This window comes from Mastigoproctus giganteus, chromosome 9 (assembly GCF_048544385.1).
Source record: "Mastigoproctus giganteus isolate SK-2022 chromosome 9, ASM4854438v1, whole genome shotgun sequence".
Lineage (NCBI taxonomy): Eukaryota > Metazoa > Arthropoda > Arachnida > Uropygi > Thelyphonidae > Mastigoproctus > Mastigoproctus giganteus.
The window spans coordinates 169,362,062-169,386,161 of NC_143583.1; the positions used below are offsets into that span (position 1 = coordinate 169,362,062).

Consider the following 24,100-nt stretch of genomic DNA (forward strand, 5'->3'; position numbering starts at 1 on the left):
TGACAATTTTTTTCTTCTTTGTATTTCTTTTTACCTATAGGTTTCTTGGGCTTTATCACTTTCAGAAAGTTGTAATATTCCTCGTCGATATCTTGATCATGAGCAGTCTTCAGAAGCTCAAACTTGTTCTTAAGTTCCAGTACATACTGCTTTTTCTCCTCTTCTGTTATCTCAAAGACCTTTGTATTATTTACTCGAGTCAGTTTTTTCCTTTCTTTTCTTTTCTTACATCTATATCATCTTACCATTCTGTAAGCAGCGTGCATCTTACCATTCTGTAAGCAGCGTGCATCTTACCATACTGTAAACAGCGTGCATCTTACCATTCTGTGATCACTTCCAACATTTACCTTGTTCAGGACAGTAACATCATTCACGATATATCTTCTGTTAGTGAGGATGTAGTTGATTTCATTAGTTGTTAATCCATTTGGGCTATTCCATGTCCACTTTCTGTTCACCTTTTTCTTAAAAAAGTGTTCATTACTGACATTCCTTGAGATTCTGCAAATTCAACAAGTCTTTCACCTCTTTCACCAATTCTAAAATTTCTTATAGTTCCCCTTTCTGTTTTGTCTCTTTCCAACCTTAGCATTGAATTCCCCCATAATGATAGTGTAGTGAGTTTTCTGTTCATTTAGAAGACTCTCAATTTCGGTGTACATTTCTTAACCTCTTCATCATCATGGCTCAATGTTGGTGCATAAATCATTATAACCTTTATCTTGTACCTGTTAGAAATCCTGAGTAGTAGTCTTGACACCGTTGGTGATGAAATTTTGAATTCCAAAACGTTGTTTTTTATATCTTTATGGATCAGAAAGCCAACTCCATCTTCACTCCTTTCACTGTTTCCATTGGTGTACAGCAGATTTCCACTTGGTAAACTTTTAAGTGATTCATTTCTTCTTCTTCTTTCAGCCAAACCGATGATATTCCAATTCGCATTTTCTAATTCCTTTTCCAACTCTAATGTCCTGTCTTCACCGATGAGCAATCTTACTTTGTAACAGGCCAAGTTCAGTTTCCGTCCATGGCAACCTGGTCGTACCCAGAGATTCTTAGTACCCTCTGCTTCCACTTTGATCCTCTCATTGCTGTAAGAGGGGGAGTGAAAGCTTCTGGGGACTGAGGGCCATTTGTTTCGTCTTACTGTCATGTGCTGGAGGGTTTGGTCTTTTCCTCTTCATGCCGACCAGGCATCTCATCTTGAAAAGAACCACTCTACACATTCGTTGCCACCTAAGTGACGTAACAGGGCTTACCATTGAGAAGGTGTGTATGAGTGGATTTTAGGGAGGCAGGCCAACCGGACTTCTCCTAAATCTCCTGAAATAGAAAGATATTGGATCCATCAGTGTTTTAGACTGAGTGTCTGATAACACACAGAATGCCTGTTCTGCTCTAAGCCTCTTTATGTAGTATTAGTAAACATTAATATTTATTTAGTAAGCATAAAGCAGTGGATTTTAACTAATGGTTACTCTTCAGAATGTACTAGAGTTTCAAAGTTTGGTTTCTCAGAGATTGGTGCTGAGATCATCCTGTTTCTAATTTTCTTAAATGATATTGAAAGGGATAACATGACATAATGTCAAAATTTGCAGATGATATGAAAATTGGAAGGCTGGTTAATGTGCAGTGCCATGCAGCTCAGCTCTTCTTCTGGATCTCTTGAATAGGCTTCAGGGATGGCCTGATAATTGGCATGCAGCTCTCCTTTAGGGTGATTTGGACAAGTTTCAGGATGGTCAGATAAGTGGCAGAAAAGTTTTAATAGTACAAAGTGTAAGGTTTTGTAAGTCATATTGCAATGAGGTGTTGCAATAAAGTTCCTAGACTAGTGCCACTGTGATCATGTTTAATGAGTTTGAAAATAAACAGAAGCAGTATATTGTAGTTCAAACTTCCATGATACAGAAATTGTCTGGTAGACTGAGGTTGCAAGTAACAACCAGTCAAATATGGGTTGACCCTCAAAATGATGGTTAATGAGTTGAATATGAATAAAGAGACAATTTGTCAAATTCTGCTTGAAGATGTAGGGAAAAGTAAGGTCTCTGCAAAATTTGTGCTGCACAGCATCATGGATGAGCAGAAGCAATGAAAAGTGTCATCATGTGAAAACTTCATCGATGCTTGTCAAGACAATCCTAATTTCCTTGACCATGTTGTTACTGGGGATGAGTGGTGAGTATTTCAATAAAACTCAGAGACAAAATGCCAAAGCATGCAGTGGACTTCAAAATCATCACCAAGGCCCCAAAAGTTTTGTTTTCAGAAGTCCAGGATCAAGTGCATGAACATGTTTTTCAACAAACAGGATGTGATTCAGAAAGAATTTGTACCTGAAGGGAGAGAGTCAGTGCTGCATTCTATGTACAGGTGCTTCTAGTCTCTGAAGCACCTGTTCTATGTACAATTGTTTCAAAGACTATCGAAGTGCAGTTCCCTGGGTGAGTGCAATTTCGAGAAAAAGGCATCTGGTTCTTGTCGAATGACAGTGCTCCGGGCAGGTACTTTACCCACTCGGCTAGCCCGGTCGGCTGCTCACACTAGTGGGTGCAGCACCACACTGGTTTGTCGTTATTGAAATAAAGACATTTTTGACAAGACATTTTTTACTCTTTCCTAACGTGAAAACTGCCCTCAAATTAAATAAATTCCAGGATGTTGAGGACATAAAGAAAAACGTAACAACCAAACTGAACATCATCTCTTTGGATGCCTTCACTTACTTTTTACGGAAACTTTTAGAACAGCATAATAAGTGCATTCAATCAAGTGGTGATTACTTTGAATAAAAATAAAACCATTTTTGAGCTACTTCACTTTGTGAAGGAGCTCAAAAATGGTTTTATTATACTTTAATGGTTTTATAACATACTTTTTATTGGAAATACAGTTCCCTAGTCGGGGAACTGTATTTCCACACCTTGCATAGTCCAAGGAAGCCATGAGTTTTTTTCTGCACCATCAAAAAAATAAATAAATAATATATAAAATATTAAAAATAAAAATAATTAAAATATGAATGATGAAAATAAAATATATATATAAAAAAAAACTATATGTGCTTTCTTTCTCATGTACATCACTGTCTAGCTAGGCGCCTCCGTAGCCAGGTGGAAAGGAGCAGCAGTGCGTAGCACATGCTTCTTCATTAGACTGGGGTTCGAGCCTGTCACCACCAAATACGGAGGATGCGGAAAGGTCAGGGAATGACCACTGCATATCCCGGAGCAATATGGCCTTAGTTGCTAATGCTCCTAAAAAACCAAATAACAACAATAACAACTGTCTAGCTGCCATTTGAATTTACCCAAAGCTATCAGCTTCAGTACCCTTTTTTCACTAATATTTGCTAATAGTCTGCCTTTTATCAAAAACTGGGGCTAACTTAATTATTACAAAATTGGGACTACCTAAATTTGTAACCTACTTATACATGTAGCAATGTCTGCCATTTTCTCAGCATTTATATAGTAATGCTATGGGATCTGTTATGGATGCTTATTTGAATATACCTTACCAAATTGCACACACTCTCTCTTCCCCATCACTTGTGAAATAGTCCTTTCCTTGTAGAGCCTGGGTGTCAAACTGAGATATGATTGTGGGTCAGGCTAATGGTTTTCAGGGTTTCATGAATCAGATCAATGTCTCTCAGCTCACACTAGTTTTTTTTTTGATTTGGTAGTTGTTGGCGCATCGGCTTCTGTGGCCATATTGCACCTCCCAAGGTTTTTGCAGTACTTTGATCCAAGCCCGAGGCGGGAATCGAACCCGCGACCTTTGGATTGCCGGGCAGGTACTTGACCCAGTCGGCTGCTCACACTAGTGGGTGCAGCACCACACTGGTTTGTCGTTATTGAAATAACTATATTAAATATTTTTATACATTCAAAAATTACGATTCATATAATTTATGAATTATATCGAATTTTTTGTTCATGTACCACTGTTTGCCGAATTTTTTGTTCATGTACCACTTTTTTATATAGGCTTAATTTGTTAATCTGTAAAAGCTGAAAGCACTTCAGAATTTCACAGCAAACATTTGAAGGCTATACATAATCCACAGGTTGCCAAGAAAGAGAACAAGGAGTGTTACCCATATGTAAATACAAAGAAGAAAAGAATAAATCAGATTGGCCCTTTACGTCATGGAGGTGAGAAAGACATTGACAACCTAGTTGATGCAGAAGATGAATTGAATAGGTACTGTGTATTGATCTTTACAAATAAAGTCCCTTTACAGTGAGGAGAAACTGTGCTGGTGAACCTGAGCACTGTGAAATCAGTAATAAAATATACAGGGTTAAAAAAAAAAGCTTTTAAGTTTGAAGCCAAGTAAAGCCTTTGCGGTAGTAGTAATATATATGCAGTTATTTTGAAGGAAGCAGTGAAAGTACACCAAAATGTTGAGGGCATTATTGTACTCAGATGATTTCCTTGGACTGGAAAATTGTCAATGTATTGTTAGTCCATAAATGTGGTTCTAAGAATGAACCTGTTAACTTCAGTTGTAGGAATGGAAAAAACAATAATTATTATTAGTAGTAGTGACAAATGATACAAGAAAGCAAGCTTATACAATATCAGCCAAAAAAAAAAACAAGTCAACATGTACTATTTCACCTACCCATCCCCACTAACAGTTTATCTATTTCTTTCATGGATTTATTCAAACTATCCACCTCTGCAACACCAGATGGGAGTTTGTTCAGACAATTAACAACCATCTGGCTGAATGCAAATTTATGTACAACAAACCTGCAACCATCCTTTTTTCAATTTGAATTTATGTCCTCATGTGTATAGTCTAAGAAAGAAGGGTTACATCAGCATCGAGTTTACTCAATTCATTCAAGGCTTAAACCTCAATGATCTCCTTGTAGGTGTGTAGTCTCCAGATGCATTGTAATTTGCAAAATTGAAGCCTTTCCTGGTAGAAGGACCCTTTTGTTTCCCTCACCAATCTTGTTGCTCTTCTCCGCACCCATTCCAACATATCCTTCCTAAAATGAGGTTTCCAGACCTGTGCAGTACTCAGGATGTGGCCTAATCATTGGCTTATACAACAGGATAATCACCTTCTTATCCCTGCTGGAAAAATTCCTATATATCATTGACAAAATTCAATGATCTGTTCTTGCACCCTGTCTGTACTGCTCATAGAGCTTCACATCTGACTGCACAATTACCTCCAGGTCTTTTTTAAATTTTCACTGTCCTGAGTGTAGTGACGCACTGTAGCCATAGTTACTGATGTGCCTAATAAATCCCCAAACAAACAAACTGGTATGTTAATCTGGCATTACTGCTACCCATATGTAGTACTTTGCATCTGTCAATATTAAACTTCCACTGCCATTTCTCAGTCGATGTGACTAATTTTTTTTTAGATCTTGTTGCAGTTGCTTACCCTGATACAGTCATTAACCACCCTGCTAACCTTTTTATCATCTGCAAACTAACTTAAACATTAAGCCTAATATACCTTCATCGATATCATTAATAAATATATAGAAAACAACATTGGGCCCAGTACAGAACCCTAGGGGATTCCACTAATATCATCAGTCCATGAAGAGCAATGTCTATTAATAACCACTCTGTCTCTTCTCTTACTCAACCATCCCTTTATCCAGAGCAATAACTTGCCTTTAATATCACAATGCTCCAATTTGTACAGCAGTCTTTATTGTGCAACAATGCCAAAAGCTTTTTTGAAATCTAAGCATGAGATGTCAGAATTACTTTTTTTGCATCCAGTTCTTTTGTTACTCTGTCATAGCATCCAATCAAATTAGTCAGACAAGATTGTCCCTTAAAAAATTTATGCTGTGATTGCAGTATAACTGCATTCCTGTCTGGATGATCTTGCATTACTTCTTTTACCAGTGACTTCATTTCCCTGGAACAGAAATGAAGCCAACAGATCTTTAATTACTTGCCTCCCTTTGATACCCCTTTGTGAATTAGGGGATATATTTCCACATTTCCAGTCCATGGGGAACTCTCCTGATAAATACTGATTTCCTGTTGTATTTCACCTGTTGAACATCCCTCTTCAGCATCCAACAGTAATCACCCAGCTTGCTTGGGCTGAACTTGCCCTAGTACTTCTCTTTCATGTTGAAATAGTTTGATGGAAATGCATCCTGTGCTAATCACTGACAACCCCTAAGTTTTCTGGGAAGAAATCCAAATGTGAATCCAAGAAATTGATCTTTATGGACATATTACATCCCATGACTTCACATGTTTGAGAAGCTCATTGACTATTTCGTTTTAATTTTCAGCTGCGAAATTTCCCAAAACATTTTCAGTAACCTTTTTTAAGTGAGTTCCATGCAGTTTGTTCAGTTTCATTTAATGGTTCTTTTGTTCTCAATGACTTCATTAAATTTCGCTTTCTGGTAAAAACAACCCTGCTCCATTTCAGTCCATTGCTTTTACAAAAATTTTCACTAAACTAAGTTTAATATGCAATGGTGGCAATAAAAGTTTATATCAGGGGTAACCAATGGTTTGTTTGCAACAGTTTTCTGTCTTGTAATCAGTTCTTTTCTTTGAAGCCATTGTTTCTTTAACATAATGGTGTTTCTTACCTCTACTATCCCATTCACAAATAAAGCAGCAATATTTAGTATAGTCAAGTTGTATGCCTAGTAAAAGAGAAATCACTTTAAGGTCACCACAGATATGCCAAGAAAACTGCTCATATTTGATGCTTGTCAAAAGAAGTTTCATGTTATACGTTTCTTTCATTTGTACAGCATATACTAGGGGTACTGATAGTAATGTATTTTCATTAGGGAGCAACACCCTTGAAACTCGCTTCTGAGTAATTGATGAATAACTGCCATTCTGCTGGATTGTGCAGGTGTCCTAGAGTTTCCATTAAGAATTTACAAGGTGTGGCTATTAAATAATGAAAATTGTTGCAATGAAATAAATATAATGAAATATTTTGTACCTTACAAATTATCCCCTAAATTGCCTTGGGCTTGCACACACTGTTCCATATGTTTCTTACAAACACAGAAACATTTTTGGAAGTCATCTTCTGCAAACCCTTTTAACACTTTGTTAAAAGGGCTTGCAGAAAATGACTTCCAAAAATGGTCTATTTTTCTGAATGCCTTTAATGGACTGAAAATGGGTTCCCTTAAGTACACTTTTCAGTTTAGGGAATAGAAATAAGTCACAAAGGGTTACATCTGGTGAGTAGGGTGCATGTTCACACACACAGGGATTTGTTTTTTGGCCAGAAACTGGTAAGCAGAGATTGTGTTATGTACTGGAGCATTGTCTTGATGGAGCTGGAGCTATTCTTCCACAATTTAGGTCTTTTCCTTTGAATTTTTCATGCAGCCTTGTCAGAACTTCAATGTAATATGTTTTATTGACAGTTTGATTTGGTGGTATGTATTCAGTCATAATAATTCCTTTAATATTTAAGAAAACAAGAAGAATGGTTTTAATTTTTGATTTTGACATTCTTGCTTTTTTTGGTCTTTGGGGGGGGGGGTCATCTTCCATTGTATTGACTATTTTTTAGTTTCTAAGTCATATTGGAACAGCCAACTTTCATCACAAGTAACTACAGTACTCAGAAAGTCTGGATCTTCAATTTTTTCAAAATGTCTTCAAAACTTGGGTGTCTTCTCATTCTTTGATTTTCATTCAAAATTTTTGGCACCATCTTTGACACATTTTTCTCATGCCTAAATTTTCAGTTAAAATTTGTCTAGCTGTTTCTTTGTCCATATTGAGTTCTGATGCAACCATTCTACTTAAACAATGATCACTGATAATCACCGTCCTTACTCGGTCCATATTTTTTCAGTTTTCATGGATGATCATTCATCATCTTCGACATTCCGTCTTCCTTCTGAAAATCTTTTAAGCCAATCAAACATGCAAGCTCTTGACATGGTATCTTTCTTCCATAAACTTGATATATCGACTCGCAACTTTCAGTTAGTGTTTTCTTTAGTTTTGTTAAAATTTGAGATTATTTGTTGTTCGGGTTTTTCTTGTCTGTCACTTTAGCGTTAGCATTAGTAAGAGGCATATAATGCAAGAAAGCAAACTTATACAGCATCAGCCAAAAAAAAAAAAAAGCATTTCACACCAGTCACTCTAAAAGTTTGTCCAGTTCTTCTCTGAATTTATTTAAGCTATCAACTTCCACAACAATAGATGGAAGTTTGTTCCAGCAATCAACTGCCCGCTGGCTAAAAGCAAATTTCTGCACATCTATTCTACAGCTGTTTTTCCTCAATTTGAATTTATGCCCCCTCAGGTTCGTAATTCTAGTAAGAGGAAGCATCCCATCAGCATTCACAGCCTTATACACCTCAAGCAGCAAAAACAAACTTCCAGCAAACTGCAAAAACACAAGTTATTGAAAACCTGTCTCATGGCAAAATGAATGAGTGTTTTGGAACATGATTTGTAAAGAAAGAAAGGTTCAAAGTCAACTGCTGTGTCTTTGTTTCAGAGGTGGTTCTTGGTGTGTAGTGGCTGCATGCACAGTCTCATTGTTTAATAGTCACATCTCATACATCACTGAAGTAAACCAAATCACATTCTTGAGAAAATAAATGTATAAATGTTTTATGATGTTTACAAAAGTATTATATTTTGATCTCCTCTTGCAGGAGATTCCATCCTTTCAGCCTAGAAGTCAAAGATAAGTTCAGATCACAAACAAGATTGTTTAGTTCATCTTGAGATATTAAGTGTGGTTCCAAGGATGAACATGTCATGTCATATGTGGGAGTCACCACTTGCTAGTCATTTCCATAGTCATTCTGAGTCTCACCCTCAAACATCTGGTTCATCTTCATTGTGTAAAATAGGTCTTATAGCTGATGGTATTTTTGGGTATTTTATGGTATGCTTAGATCTAAAGGTAATCTCTGAAATGTTTGTTAAACAGAAATACCAATCTGTAGAATGGTCTTTTGGTTCCCTCCAAATCATAGGAACTAGAAATGGCACATGACAGTGAGATACATTTAATTAGACAGTAAGTAATTTAACACAACTGATTCAGCAAAAATGAGGGGCTCAAGACTTATCTTGAACTTTATTTCAGTTTACTCTGAAATAAAGTTCATAAGTTTTTAGCTAGAGGAGTCAAGTTTCACCTCTGTGATTTAAAAGTTAACTGACCCCATGTATAAGATAAACTATTAGGATGATTTTATACATTTGCAAGGCATTTTAGGTTGTAAATGCACAGTCACATTTACAAAATATACACAATGCTTAAAAGGCTCACAAATAATAATGATCTTACCCAAGTGACGTCTCCAGCATACATCTGATAAAACAGTCTAATCTCTGGAGTAAGCAATATTGCATCATGTCTGAACTTGTTTGAACAGCTGTCTGCTACAGGTATAAAATTTAACAGAAGGTTTGAACATGCCTCAGTCTGTCAGATCACACAGCACACAGAACGACCCTTCCCAGATGTTCATTCATTTTGTAAAATTACACTATTGCTATTTAATTACTGTATTATTTTTACCAAACTTTGTGTCACATTAAAATTGTGCATGATAGAGAAATTTTGTTTGTATTTTTGAATTCAGCAACAAAAAATACATTAAGACTAAACAAGAAATATTCAGATTGGACCAAATTTGTGTTGACCAGTGTAATCATAGTTAAAGGTTTGCTTACCTCTTTTGCTGCCTCCTTTAACATAATTCGATAGATCGCACCAGGTGCCTGTTTTTGCATTTATCACAAGGTCATTCAGCTGCCCACCATAATTCAACAACTCATTTCTGGCATCCCTATCCCTAAAAAATTCCTTGTGTGTGAACGTAGAAGCAAAATACCCATTCAGTTTGTCGTCTTCCAACTGAGCAGGATCATCAACAGTTAATCTATTCACATATACTGGTTCAATGTGATTCAACCTCTTCCTTCTACTGTTCACATAAGTAAAGAAATGTGCTTCTTTTCTTTGCATTCATTTCCAGGGACGTCTCATAATCTGCCTTAGCTTGCCTAATCTCCTTTGTGACTTGATTGCAGACTGGTTTATATCTACTGTAGGCATTCGTATTACCTGATAATTTATATGCATCACACATATTTTTCTTCACTGCCACGAATCACATCAGTTCATCTGACATCCATTTAGGTCTATGCTGGGAACTGAAACTCTTGGTTGGTATAAAAAGCCTAGTAGCTTCTACAATAAATTCCCTAAATGCTTCCCATTTAAAATTATGAATGCAATATAGCTACATATAGATAGAATTCTACATGGTTTTGTAATGGGAAAATCTTGTTTAACTGACCTGATATACTATAATAGCAGCATCACTCATGAGTTAGATGTATGAAATGATTTGAGAAGGAACATACTGGGATTATAGATAAGATCCATAGATGAATTATGGGATGGCTACATGATAGAAGGCAAAGGATTGTAATTAATAGTTACTCTTCAGAATGGGTTAGGGTTTCAAAGTGGAGTTTCTCAGAGATTGGTGCCGAGTCCTGTTTCTGGTATTCTTAAATGATATTGAAAGAGATACATGGCATGATGTCAAAATTGTAGATGTAAAAATTGAGACACTGGGAACCAGTACCTTACAGCTCTCCTTCAGGATCACTTGGATAGGCTTAAGTGATGATTAGTGGTGTGCAGCTCTCCTTCAGATGTTTCAGTAAGATTTTATGCTTGGAAAATAACAATCCCAAAATACCTTATACACTTTAAAACAGCAGAGGAAGAAAGGGATTTGAGAATGACAATTCAGATATACCTGAAGCTCTCTGTACAGTGGAAAAGATGATTTAACAAACAGCTATTTCTAAAAATGAGTAGACTGTATAAGGTAATTATGGTACTGCATTTGAAATTACTGTGTGTGTGTGTGTGTGTGTGTGTGAAGAAAAGACATTAAACACCTCAAAAAGGTCTAAAGATAGGGAGCCCACTTTGTGCTTTAGAGGGAATTTGATTAACGTTTATAAGGCTCTGGGGGGGGGATAAAATAAATAATGGTGAATTAATGGTATTAAATGTGGAAGAGCCTGAGGAATAAATATTAAGGGAGAAAAGGTATAGCTGGTTGTAGAAATTTTTATTCTAGCCACCGATTTGTTAATTGTTGGAATAATTCACAGGTAATTGAGGTTGACAAGGAAATTTGTAAGGCCAGCTGGATTGGTGCCTATGGGTGGAGGGAAACACAAGTTTTTTTAAAAAACCATAATGGAAGCCAGAATTTTAAGAAAAACTCAGGCTTCCGTTATGCTTTATGGTCAAATGTTAATAACACTGGTCGGCAAAAAAAAATTTTTTTCCACTCCCTATTAAAATTCAGGGTGATTCTTGTAGATTTGTAGATTTTGTCTTTTTTGCCTTTTATAATCATCCATTGTTTTATAATCATCCATGTACAAGATTACAACAGTAGTCTGCCAACATATTTGGACTCCATTTTCCCTGGTGCCTTTTTTCCATTTGAGAAATATCTTGATGAAACCTTTCACCATGTTCATTGGAGGCAGCTACCAAGTTTTCAGGAAAAAAGTCTAAATGGGAATGTAGGAAATAAAATGAAGCTTTAACAACATGTTGCCTCCCAACTCTCTGTACACTAAAATTAGCTCACCCACAATTTTAGTGTAATTAGGTGATTTCTAATTGCCAAAAAATTTCCGGCAGATGATTCAAATGCCTTCCAGGCTCTTTATTTCTGTAGCATTTAATTTTTTAGTGAATTCCACATCTTGGAATAGCAGTTTGATTTGAGGACCCACAAAAATTCTCTCTTTTATCTTGGCCTCACTGATTCAAGGAAACTTTTGCCTCAAACAGGAAAATTCTTCTCCTTTTTTGTCCATTGCTTTCACAAATATTTTTATCAAACCTAGCTTGATATACAATGGAGATAAACAGATTTTTGACTTATCCACCAAAGGAGGATGTGCTACATTTTTCTGGCCTGATGTAGTTTTGGAATGGTCTGTCCATTTTTTTACCCTGTAGTGGCAATCCTTAGCCCTGCTGTCCCACTCACATAAAAAGCAGCAGTATTTAGTGTATCCATCTTGCAACCCAGTCAGCAAAGCTACCACTTTTAGCTCAGAACAGATATTCCATTTGTATTCTCAATAGCATATTTTTGGCAAAAGAACCTGTAGGTTCTCGTACATTTCCTTCATGTGCATTTCCACTACTCAGGGATGTGCTCCAGATGTAACTCTTTCATTAATTCCGGAACATTGTTACAATAAACCAAAGCACCATCCATGGATTAACAGGTCATTATGTTAGATTGCCTCTTATAAAAAGACACCTTGACACCACTGCTGAAGCCGTGATCCTAGTAATTGAGACTTGGTTTGGGAGAGGTCCAAATCTGTGACGAAATTGTTCAATTCTGCTTGAGTGATTAGATGTGGCTTTACAAAATATAGGCTGATTTGGCTTACCAAATCAGCCTATAATTTGATTTAATTCATCATATCATATAGGATATTCTCATTCTTTCTATCTATTTTCCACCTTCAATTCTTCCTTTTTCTTCTATCCTTCTACTAATTTTGACATTTTGTTTAATTTACACCTCCATCTACCTGCTTTTCAATAGTGTTATTATTTCTAGTGCACACACGCACACATTTTAGTAATTATACACAAATGGGGGCCTCATATTTAAATATGGCTGGGGGCCTATTTCATCCTTAATCTGACCCTGAGAATATCTATCTCATATAATCTGAATATATGAGATTCAGACATACAGATTCAGAGATACCGTACCTTCTCCCTTTTCTTACAAGTAGCCTACTGGATTTTTCAAAATAACCCTTTTTTTTGGTGTTCAGTATTTAGAAATAATTCATATTATAATATAGGGTAAGTCAAAATATGCACAACACAAATGTCAGTAATCAAAATTTATTAGTCCTTATACTATCAGATTATGCAGTCAAATAATTATAATGAATATAATGTATTTGATACTGGTGAATCGGGATCTTTTTCTTGAAATTTAACTTCGATGTTCACATATGAGTTAGTATTAGTATTAGTAATGGCTGCATTGTGCAAGAAAGCCTATGGCTTATGCTGCACCAGCCAAAAAAAAAAATAAAAATAAAAAAATCCGAACAAAACAATGATAAAAACAAAAAAATAATAATAATTAATAAAAAAAAACAGGAAATTAAACCTATCATCCTATGCGCTTCCCTTACCCGAAAGTACTATCCAGATGACCTTTGAATTTCTCCAAACTGTCGGCCTCTACCACCCATGAAGGCAACTTATTCCAGTAATTTATAACTCGCTGGCTAAAATAAAACTTCCTGCAGTCCAATCTAAACATTTCCCCCCGTAACTTGAATTTATGTCCCCTAGTTCTAGCATCATTTATAATCTTGACAATTTCATCCTCATTCATTTTACTGATGCCTCTCAGAGCCTTAAACACCTCAATCAAATCTGCTCTAAGGTGTCTAGTTTCCAAACTCTGCAACTCGCATATACGAAGTCTTTCTTCATAAGGACGCCCTTTTGCCGATCTCACCAGGCGAGTTACCCGTCTTTGCACCCTTTCAAGAAGCTCAATGTCTTTCTTTAGGTGCGGTCTCCATACTTGAACACAGTATTCCAAGTGTGGTCTAACATAAGCCTTATATAATGGGATTATCACGTCCCTATCTCTACTTGCAAAAGTTCGATAGATCATCGATAGGACACCATGGGCCTTCCTTGCAACCTGTTTACTATGCTCAGAGAATTTCATGTCTGACCGTATCGTAACACCCAAGTGCCTTTCCTCCAGTACTGGGTTTAGTTGAACTCCACCAAGTGAATATATATATATAATACCTTACACTTTGTTGGATTAAAGCATAGCTGCCATTTTTTTGACCATTCCTGAAGTCTATCTAGGTCTCTCTGAAGAAGCTCAGCTTGAAAGTGATCATTAACTACTCTACCAATTTTATCATCATCTGCAAATTTAGACATCACGCCCTCTATCCCTTCATTGATGTCATTTATGAAAATTAAAAACAACAGTGGTCCCAACACCGATCCCTGGGGAACCCCACTTCTTACATCAACCCAATTTGGGGAATAGCCATTTATCACAACCCTCTGCCTCCTGCCCTGAAGCCATTCTTCTATCCATTTAAGGATTTTCCCAGTGATTCCAACCTATTGCAGCTTATAAAGCAACCGCACATGTGGGATTGAGTCAAAAGCTTTGCTGAAATCTAAATAAACAATGTCGAAATTATTCTCTAAATCCAGCTCGTGAGTGACCCTTTCGAAATAGCGAACCAGATTTGTTAAACATGATTTTCCCTTTACAAAACCATGCTGAGTATCCTTGAGAATTTCAATTTGATCCAAATGATCCTGAATTCCACCCTTCATCATTGCCTCCATGATTTTCCCTACTACTGAAGTCAGACTGACAGGTCGATAATTTCCAACTTCACTTTTAGAGCCACCCTTATGTATGGGAAATACGATTGCACTTTTCCAATCGAATTTGATGAATTTGAGGTATTGCTAAAAACATCAAAGGCAGACATTGTGGGGATTTCAGAGACGTGGTGTCACACAGATATAAGGAATGCAGAACTGGAATTTGGGGAGTACAATGTCTACAGAAAGGATAGACAGGGAAGGAAGGGAGGAGGGGTTATGCTATTAGTTAAGAAATACATAAAATCCAAGGAAGTGAAGCCACTCGACATTGCTGGACAGTGCAGTGTCGAGTCAGTTTGGTGTGACATAAGCATTGGGAGATCAAAATTGAGAGTAGGAGTGTGCTATAGGCCTAATGACTCTGATCAGTATAATAAGAAACTGTACGGGGAAATAGAGTGGGCCAGTAAATCAGAGAGTCTTATATTGGGGAATTTTAATTTCCCAGATATTGACTGGAATTTGGGGGCTGGTCACTCAAACACTACCAAGGCTTTTGTGGATTTATTGGATGATTGTTTTCTCATCAGCATTTCTCATCAGATTGTTTCCATCAGCATATTCGGGAGGCAACTAGAGGGAGTAATACTCTTGATTTGATTATCAGTAGTGATTCTTCATGCATTAAGAATCTGCAGGTAAATGAACCACTAGGTGGAAGTGATCACAGTGTGCTGAAGTGGGATTTACTCAAAGAGGTAACTACCATTAGGGGTAAAGGGAAGGGTTATTGCTTTCGTAAAGGCGACTACGATGGACTGAGACAGTATTTAAATTCTATACAGTGGGACCAATTGATGATGTTACCAACAGCAAATTCAAAATGGGAAGCATTCAAAGAACTTATCTTGGAAGCTACTAGGCTTTACATACCAACTAAGAAATATTGTTCAAGGTTTAGGCCTAAGTGGATGTCAGATGAACTAATGAGACATACGGCAGAGAAGAAAAATGCATGGGATACATATAAATTAACACGTGACACAGAAGCCTCTGATAGATACAAGTTGATCTGTAACCAAGTTACAAAGGAGGTTATGCAGGCGAAGGCAGATTATGAGAAATCTTCGGCAAGGGATGCAAAGAAAAACAGCAAAGAGTTCTTTACTTATGTAAACTATAGAAGGAAGGGGATGAATCAGATTGGTCGACTTGATATCGATGGGTCAACTGTTGATGATTCTGCTCAGGTAGCTAACAAACAATGAATATTTTGCATTGACATTCACACATGAGGAGTTATTCAGCGAGAGGAATGCCAGAGGTGCATTCAACTCTGGCAGTAAGCTAGAGAATCTTGTAATAACTGTGAGTAAAGTGGAGGAGAAATTGTTGAAGATAAATACAAGAAAGGCACCTGGGGTGGATGGGATCTATCCAGTTATCTTAAAGGAGGCAGCAAAGGAAGTAAGCAAAGCCTTAGACATAATTATGAGAGCTTCCTTGGACTCAGGGGAAGTACCCATGGACTGGAGATGTGCAAATGTGACCCCAATTCACAAAGGAGGATGGATCAAAGGGCGACACAAATAATTATAGACCTGTTAGTTTAACTTCTGTTCCTGGAAAATTAATGGAGGCACTGGTTAAAGAAGCACTGCAGGATCATCTAGACAAGACTTCAGTCATAGCTCAGACACAGCATGGTTTTGTTAAGGGGAAGTCTTGCCTGACCAATTTGATTGGATACTATGATGCAGTCACAAAAGAACTGGATGCAGGGAATAACTTTGATATTATATACTTGGATCTTAGAAAGGCTTTTGATACTGTTGCACATGGAAGACTGCTGCACAAATTGGAGCAGTGTGGCATTGGAGGCAAATTGCTGCTATGAAATAAAGGGGTGGTTGAGGGGGAGAAGACAGAGAGTAGTAATCAATGGACACTGCTCATCGTGGACTAATGTTATTAGTGGAGTCCCTCAGGATCCAGTATTGGGTCCATTATTGTTTTCTGTATTTATAAATGATATTGATGATGGTATATCAAGCTTAATGTCCAAGTTTGCAGACGATACGAAGGTTGGCAGGGTTGTCAAGGACACTACTGACACTATGCTACTGCAACAGGATCTGGAAAGGTTGAGCAGATGGGCTGAGAGGCGGCAAATGAAGTTTAACATTGACAAATGTAAAGTACTACATATGGGAAACAGCAACCCCAGAGCAACGTATCAACTCTGTGGTACTACACTGACAGTTGTAGAGAATGAAAGGGACCTGGGGGTGGTTGTGCAGGCAGATATGAAGTTTTCTGAGCAGTGCAGACGGGCTGCAAGAGTAGCTCATGGTGTATTATCGATGATATATAGGAATTTTTCTTTCAGGGATAAGGAGGTGATTATTCCCTTGTATAAGGCAATGGTCAGACCACACCTAGAGTACTGTATACAGGTCTGGAGGCCTCATTTCAAGAAGGATGTAGAGATGCTGGAACGAGTACAGAGAAGGGCAACAAGATTAGTGAATGGAACAAAGGGGTGCTCTTACGAAGAAAGGCTTAAGTTTTGCGAATTACAGTGTCGGGAGACTAGGCACCGGCGAGGTGATCTGATAGAGGTGTATAAAGCCTTGAATGGTTTGAGCATGCTCAATGCTGATGTGATTCTTCCTCTTGCTCAGAATAATCACCTGAGAGGGCATAAATTCAAATTGAGAAAAGACAGATGTAGGATAGACGTGAGGAAATTTGCCTTTAGCCAGCGGGTGGTTGGTTGGTGGAATAGACTTCCATCCCTTGTCGTGGAAGTTGATAGCCTAAATAAGTTTAAGGCTCAGCTGGACAGGTATTTCGAATGAACAGAGGGGTGAAGTGGAAGTGGTTATTTTTTATTTATTTATTTATTTTTATTATTATTTTTTTTTTTGGCTGATGCTGCATAAGCTTGCTTTCTTGCATCAAATGCCTGTACTAATGCTAATGAAGTCAGACTGACAGGTCGATAATTTTCAACTTAATTTTTAGAGCCACCCTTATGTATGGGAGATACATTTGCACTTTTCCAATCCAAGGGAATCTCCCCAGAGTCTAGCGATGCTCGCATAATTAGCCTCAATGCTTGCCGCCTCCCTTAAGATTATAGGGTATATTCCATCAGCTCCAGGAGCCTTACTGGTCTGTAGGCTCGAAAGTTTTTTCATTAAATAATCTTGCGAAATTTCAATATCATTAATTACATATTTTTTAACTTCACTCCCACAATTTCCCGTTGCCACAAAAGGTTTTTCATTTGTAAATATCGATGCAAAATAACTGTTGAGTTCATCTGCAACGGCAGCTGGTGTATTTAATACTATCCCCTTTCTTCTTACGTAAAGGTCCGATCTGGTTTGTCCTGCTCTTCTTGGCATTTATATATGTGAAGAATTCCTTATTCCCCCCCTCTTTGCTCTGTTTGCTAGTGCTTTCTAATAAACTGCCTTTGCCCGTCGAACCTTTTCTGTGGCTCTATTACACATCACCTTGTAGCTGTTATAGGCGTCAGTACTTTTTATTGCTCTGTAACCTTTCCATGCCACCTTTTTCTGCTGAAGTAATGTGGCAACTTCACTATTCATCCAACTTGGAACCCTCCTCGTGGAGTATTTTTTTAATGGTATATACACATTCAAGGCATCTGTGATTAATGTTTTAAAAGCGTACCACAGTTCAAATGTATTCATTTTCTGCGCGATATCTACTGGGTAGATATCGTGCAGAAAATGAATTCCAACTATCTCACACCATACAGACTCTATAATAGAGGCCATGTAGTACCTTAAGGCATCGTAATTTCCTTTTCTGAAATTAAAACCCATTCCTTTGCCTTTTACTTCTGCTACCTCTCTCGTCATCATCCACCGTAGAACTCCTGTTGTCATCTGATTCATGTGTGATGATGAGGTCTAGGATATTCTTTTCTCTAGTACTTTCCCTGACATGTTGATACAAATAACAATCATCTAGTTGATTTAAAAATTTTGTTTCCCATTTCGAGTTTCCTTCCCATTTACTCCAATCAATTAGAGGCAAATTGAAATCACCCATAATAAGGCATTGACGCTTACTTGCCCATTCCATTTGCATGTAGAAGCTTTTGTCATAATCTTCACAATCACCTGGTCTGTAGATTACTCCTACTCGCATTATACCTTTGTTTCCAACTATCTCACACCATACAGACTCTATACTAGCATGTGAAATGTCTGAATTCGTGAAAGCTATCGTCGCACTCAGGCTGCTTCTGATAAGAAGCATTACCCCACCACCCCTTCTATCTACCCTATCCTTCCTAAATACATTATACAAGCCGTACTTAAACTCATCATCCCTAATTTCCTGGTGGCACCACGTCTCTGTAAGCCCTGTTATGTCCGCGTTACTTGTTTTAACCAGTAGTTCGAATCCGCTCATTTTATTGACGACACTTCTAATGTTACTGTATAAATAATTAAGATTTACTGTTTCTGCCCCCAGAACATCTAGATAATACGTCCAGTTGGGGTAACAGATAAGAACTCTTAAGGTATGTGCAAGAGTTACTTTGACCAATATTATCAGATAAACGCGTGTCAATATTACCCACATTCCCCCTAACTAGCAGTTCCTCTGAACCTTTAAGGTAGCCTCAATAATACTGCCAAAAACGTTTGCACCACCTTTGTTTAAGTGTATCCCGTCTCTACAAAACAAATTCCTTCTACCTACAAGTGTGGGCCATGCTAATAGAAATTTCCCCCCTAAAGCCTTGCAGATTCCTTCAAGTCTTGAGTTAATCCACAAGGCTCTTATCATATAATCCCTCCTATCGTGTCTGGGCAGAATTGCAGAAACATAGACATTATGGCCTAGCTCGCGACATTTCCTCAGCATGGTCCTGTATTTTTCCAACAACTCGTCAGATCGTGTACGTTTAATATCATTAGTCCCCACATGAATAATAATATTCTCTTTACCCCCATTAAAATCTGACAATCTGTTGGTGACATCATCAATAGTTGCTCCTGGCAGACATACCCTGGTTCTACTCCACCTATCCTTATTACAAAAAATATTCCCCGTTTCCCTGACAGTGGAGTCTCCTAATAAAACAATGTCCTTTTTAACCAGAGTAGTTTGCACTTGGTTTTTCTGTTTTGAGGCTCGAATCTCGTGTGCGTCACTTGGTAGATTGCTGGAGTCTCGAGTCCCTGACGAGCTCCCAGATGCATTATTCTCGAGGGCAAGCACCCGTTTTTTCGGGGACTCAAATTGTTCCATCAGTGAAATTTTATAGTATAGTTTGAACAAAGTATTGTTCGACTATAAACATACATTTAAACAGGAGAATGTACCATGATAGCCCTTAATCATGAACAACAATTGCTGTTTTGCATACAGAGGTATACAGTATTGCTCCTGACATGGTTTTGTAAGTATTGTGTAGAGTTACTAAAATGAGAGAAATTAGTTCTTCCACTCCAGTTTGTAACAATTTTAAATAAATAATCTTTAATTTCTAAATGCAATTTATTTTCTAAGTTTTTCTAAATAATTTTATAGTATAGTATAGAAAAAATTGTTACTAATACTATAGTGTAGTATAGTATCTGTAAAACCTCTTGTCAATAAATGAAAAATTTTATAGAAAATCCAAGAAGGAGGCAAAAAACATGAAATAACTGTTCTTGATGCCAAGAGGTCAAATGCAATAAACATAGGAATGACCAAGTTACCTCCACCAAGAGCCGTTCATTCAGCAATCCTAAAGATGGATAGTACAATCATGAATAGAGAGGGAATTGAGGTAAATATACCAATTTTCTTGTTAAATAATGATATTTCCTTATCCACACATATTTATAGATTAAATCTAGATCCCAGACTCTGGGAATCTAGAAATATGTATTAAATATTAAAATATGTATTACACAACATATTAAATTGTAATACAAATGCTTAATTATTAATGTGGATGTGTACATGAGCCCTGTGATTTTTGCATTTATATATTTATTGAACACAATGAAGTGTAACAGTGAAATAAACAATATAATGCCTAATGGAAGTTTTTTTTCTAGTATACATATTTGTATACTGGCTGGTTGTGTTGTTGCTCTGAATGCATTATGGTGTTTGGTAAGGCATGGTTCAATCAATATGTGATGATATATCACACTGAATAATGTACACTGGATGTAAAATTTAAACTGATCGTTATCCAGGTAAATCTTGGTGTGTTCTTTTCTATTCTTTCTTTATTCTTTCTGAAACTGAAACCTCTTTCATTCTTTCTGAAACTGAGTAAGTACCAGTTGTTTGTTTGTTATTTGTTTTGTTATTTGGTTTTTAGGAGCATTAGCAACTAAGGCCATATTGCTCCGGGGTATGTGGTGGTCATTCCCTGACCTTTCCGCATCCTCCATATTTGGTGGTGACGGGCTCGAACCCCGGTCTAATCAAGAAGCGTGTGCTATGCACTGCTGCTCCTTCCCACCTGGCTACGGAGGCGCCTAGTACCAGTTGTATTTAATTTTGATCACCAGTTGATTGACACTGATGGAATCCATACTGATGTCTGATTATGAGACCGAAGGTTTCTAGATAGTTTAAGAGTTGGTGATTCATTGATTTCTCCATTACTTTAGAAAGAGAAGTAATTGCAATGGGATGATAATTGGATGGGAGGGATTTGTCACCCTTTTTAAGAACTGGCTGGAACATTTGGAATAAGAAAGTGATAAAAGGTGACAAAGAGAACAAGTGGAGAAATACCATCAGGACCTGGAGCTTTCTTAGCATCAAGATTCGTCAAAATCCTTCTGATGGAGACCACAGGAGGCATTGAATGGAGTGTGCTGGGAATGGTGGGAGGTGTTTTACCAAGTTCATTAATACATGAGTTGGAAGAAAAATGGAATGCTAGCAGGTCAGCTTTATCCTTAGCAGAAGTGACAACAGAACCATCTGGTTTTGACAGAGGTGGGAGCAGAGATGGGCAAAAGTTGCAGCAAATAGTTTTGACAAGAGACCAGAATGCTCGGCTACAATTAGAGCAAGAAGCAAGTTTTATACTCTTAGCCTGTTCAAAATCTGGTTTGGACTAATTAATAACTGCTTTACAATTGTTGCGATCTTTCTCTCTGGTGTAGGCAGAAAATGAAACTGAAGAATTGGAAACAAGCCAATTATGATATGCAACATTCTCCTCTTGACAGCCTTAGCACATTTATTGGAAAACCAGGTTTAGATAAAGGATGAGATTTTAAGGTGGAGTGTGGAATAAAGGATTCCATTCCTACAAGAGTAATTTCACTGATGCAATCTGAGTTAATGTTGACATTAAGAAGTTTTGAAACAGTAGTCCGACCAAGAAAAAGAAGAAAAAAAATTCTTGCAGGTCATCCCATTTTGCATTCTTGTAATGCCAAACAACACGAGGTTGGGAATAGCCATGAGATAAAGGCTCCATTGGAGAAGAGACAATCACTAAGTTACGATCTGAGGTGCCTAAAGGACCACTCACTTCGACCGAGAAAAAGATCAAGCATGTTGTATGTTTAGAATTGTCCAGTATTCTGGTAGGTAAATGAACAATCTGTGCGAGGTCATTAGTAATTGCAAAAGCCTCAGTATCTCGACCAGCGTCTGCGTGACTAGAAAATGGAAGCCAGCTGGAGTTGTGAACATTAAAATTACCAAGGAAAATTACCTCACTGTTAGGAAAGTTGGACTGGAGGATGTCAAGTTGCAAAGAGGGTCAATGAGTTCCAAGTGATTAGTGGAGTTGGGAGAATGGTAGAGACAACAGATGAAATTGACAGATTGAGGTAAGTGTAAGTGTATTTAGAGTCAAGCGGCACCAAGGGTTCCCCCCATCTCCATGTTGTTTACGTTGTGGTGTGTTACAGTATGCTGTAAATGCCAGAGATTTAAAAGTGTGTGGGTCTTGGATCGTTTAGTGTCATGTACCATTGTTCTTCCAGTTGTTTAGCTGCTGGACCCCTGTTGGGGCCCAATGTTGTCCCACTTACGCCCTGTGGAGGCAGACCAGGAACCCAGTAGCATATATATACTCTGGCAGGTCCTGCCACCTAATTTCCTGAGATTTCAGTGGCTAGGACCTAAAAAAAAAAAGAAAAAATTTCGCTAGGTTTGAGGCTGAAAGTCAATGGGTGAGGTTCAATTTGCATGGTTAAATTTTGATTGTAGGGCGTACGCTAGTGTACAGGCAGAGTGGGGGAGGAAAGTCAGAAGAATGGATGCAATAGAGAAGATGCTCCCATTTAGTGACAGTGGGGCAGGCCCATGCTCCACCAGAAAGAAAAGAGGGGAAGGGGGAAGGAGTCTGGCTCTTTCCTCTACCAGGGAAGGGGAATAAAGGTATCCAGCAAGGGAGCATCGTACTGATCGCCAAATAGCACATAGTGTCGAGTACAGGCAGCAAGGCTGCATTTGGTCAAATCCGATCATTTCCTTTAAGTCCAGTGACATCCAGTATCATAGTCTGGCCAAAGGTAGGCCAATGTCCTGTCCAGAAGGTCAGTCTGATCCCTTTCCACAGGTCAGTCCCAGATAGTGGTCACTATGATGGATCTCCAATGACGCATGTGCAGCAGAGCTGCTATCTGAGTCAGTCTGTTGTAGGAATCCAGTAGTTGAGTCAAGTTCGGTAAAGTTTTCCTTTTTAGGAGTTCAGGGTCCATTCCGAGTTGTGGTCTCGTCAAAGGAGTCTGTCCTTTTCGGAGAGTATCCCATCCAGATTGTTGATTGGGTTAAGTTTGGTTTTCTGTGATAGTTTTGGGGTTTGAGGTCCAATCTGGTTGTAGACATTGTCCAGAGCTGAAGAATGTCCCATTCTGGTCATTTTCTGTTAGAGGAACAGTGGCATGGAAAGTGCAACTGGTTCCAGTCACTTGCTAGTTTGTCAGTGCATATCAGGTTCCTCTTCTCACAAAGAGGTCCTGGGCTTATTTTGTATTCATCGTGCGAGTCCAAAAGGTGATGCTCTTGGTCCTGTGGGATGTATATCAATCTCGTGTAGAATAATCCCCGCAGATCTTCATACCTTGGACACTGATACGTAAAATGTGACCAGCACTCAACATCTCCGCAGGTGCAGTGTGGGTCATTAAGGAGCCCTAGCGTGGTGATTTGTCATTGAAGGGGCCCATGGCCCATTAGTAGAAAGGTGAGTGCCTGCTCCGGCTGAAGCCAAGCCAGTGATTTTGGGTAGACCTTGTCAACGTATGGTAAAAATTGCCATGTGACTGGTGGATGGCCTCCATCCACCAGTCATTTATTTTTATTTGGGGTGGCTTTCTGACATTGAGAGTTCCTTTCAGTAGGATTGATTTAGTTTTCTATGTTGAGTTGATATTTGGAGAACGTTGTCCTCTTTCCACTTCTGTAGGATTTTTAGGGCATTGTTTTCTTGGTCTTCCAGCTGAGCTCTTGAGTCTGCAGTCACTGTAAGGATTAAATCATCAGCAAAGGCCTGTGAGTGCACTTCCCCAAGATTAATGTGCAGGAACTCGTCAACGACTATGTTCCAGAGCAGGGGGCCTAGGACGGACCCCTGCGGGCATCCTCAGTGTACTGTTCTGGTGATTCGGTGTCACTACTTCTATAGCTCGTTGG

General features: G+C 38.1%; 1 protein-coding gene across 2 annotated transcripts in view; it reads left to right on the top strand.

The window, feature by feature from the left end:
* LOC150080881 (uncharacterized) overlaps positions 1–24,100 on the top strand; it is a 597,772-nt gene that overhangs the window by 358,874 nt on the left and 214,798 nt on the right. For both annotated transcript variants that reach the window (XR_016547378.1, XM_090381140.1), the window contains exon 17: positions 20,109–20,267. Coding sequence is in view for 1 of the 2 variants with exons in the window: in XM_090381140.1 (XP_090237266.1) it covers positions 20,109–20,267 (159 nt within the window). In the remaining variant the exon portion in view is untranslated. The remainder of the gene's footprint in view (positions 1–20,108; positions 20,268–24,100) is intronic.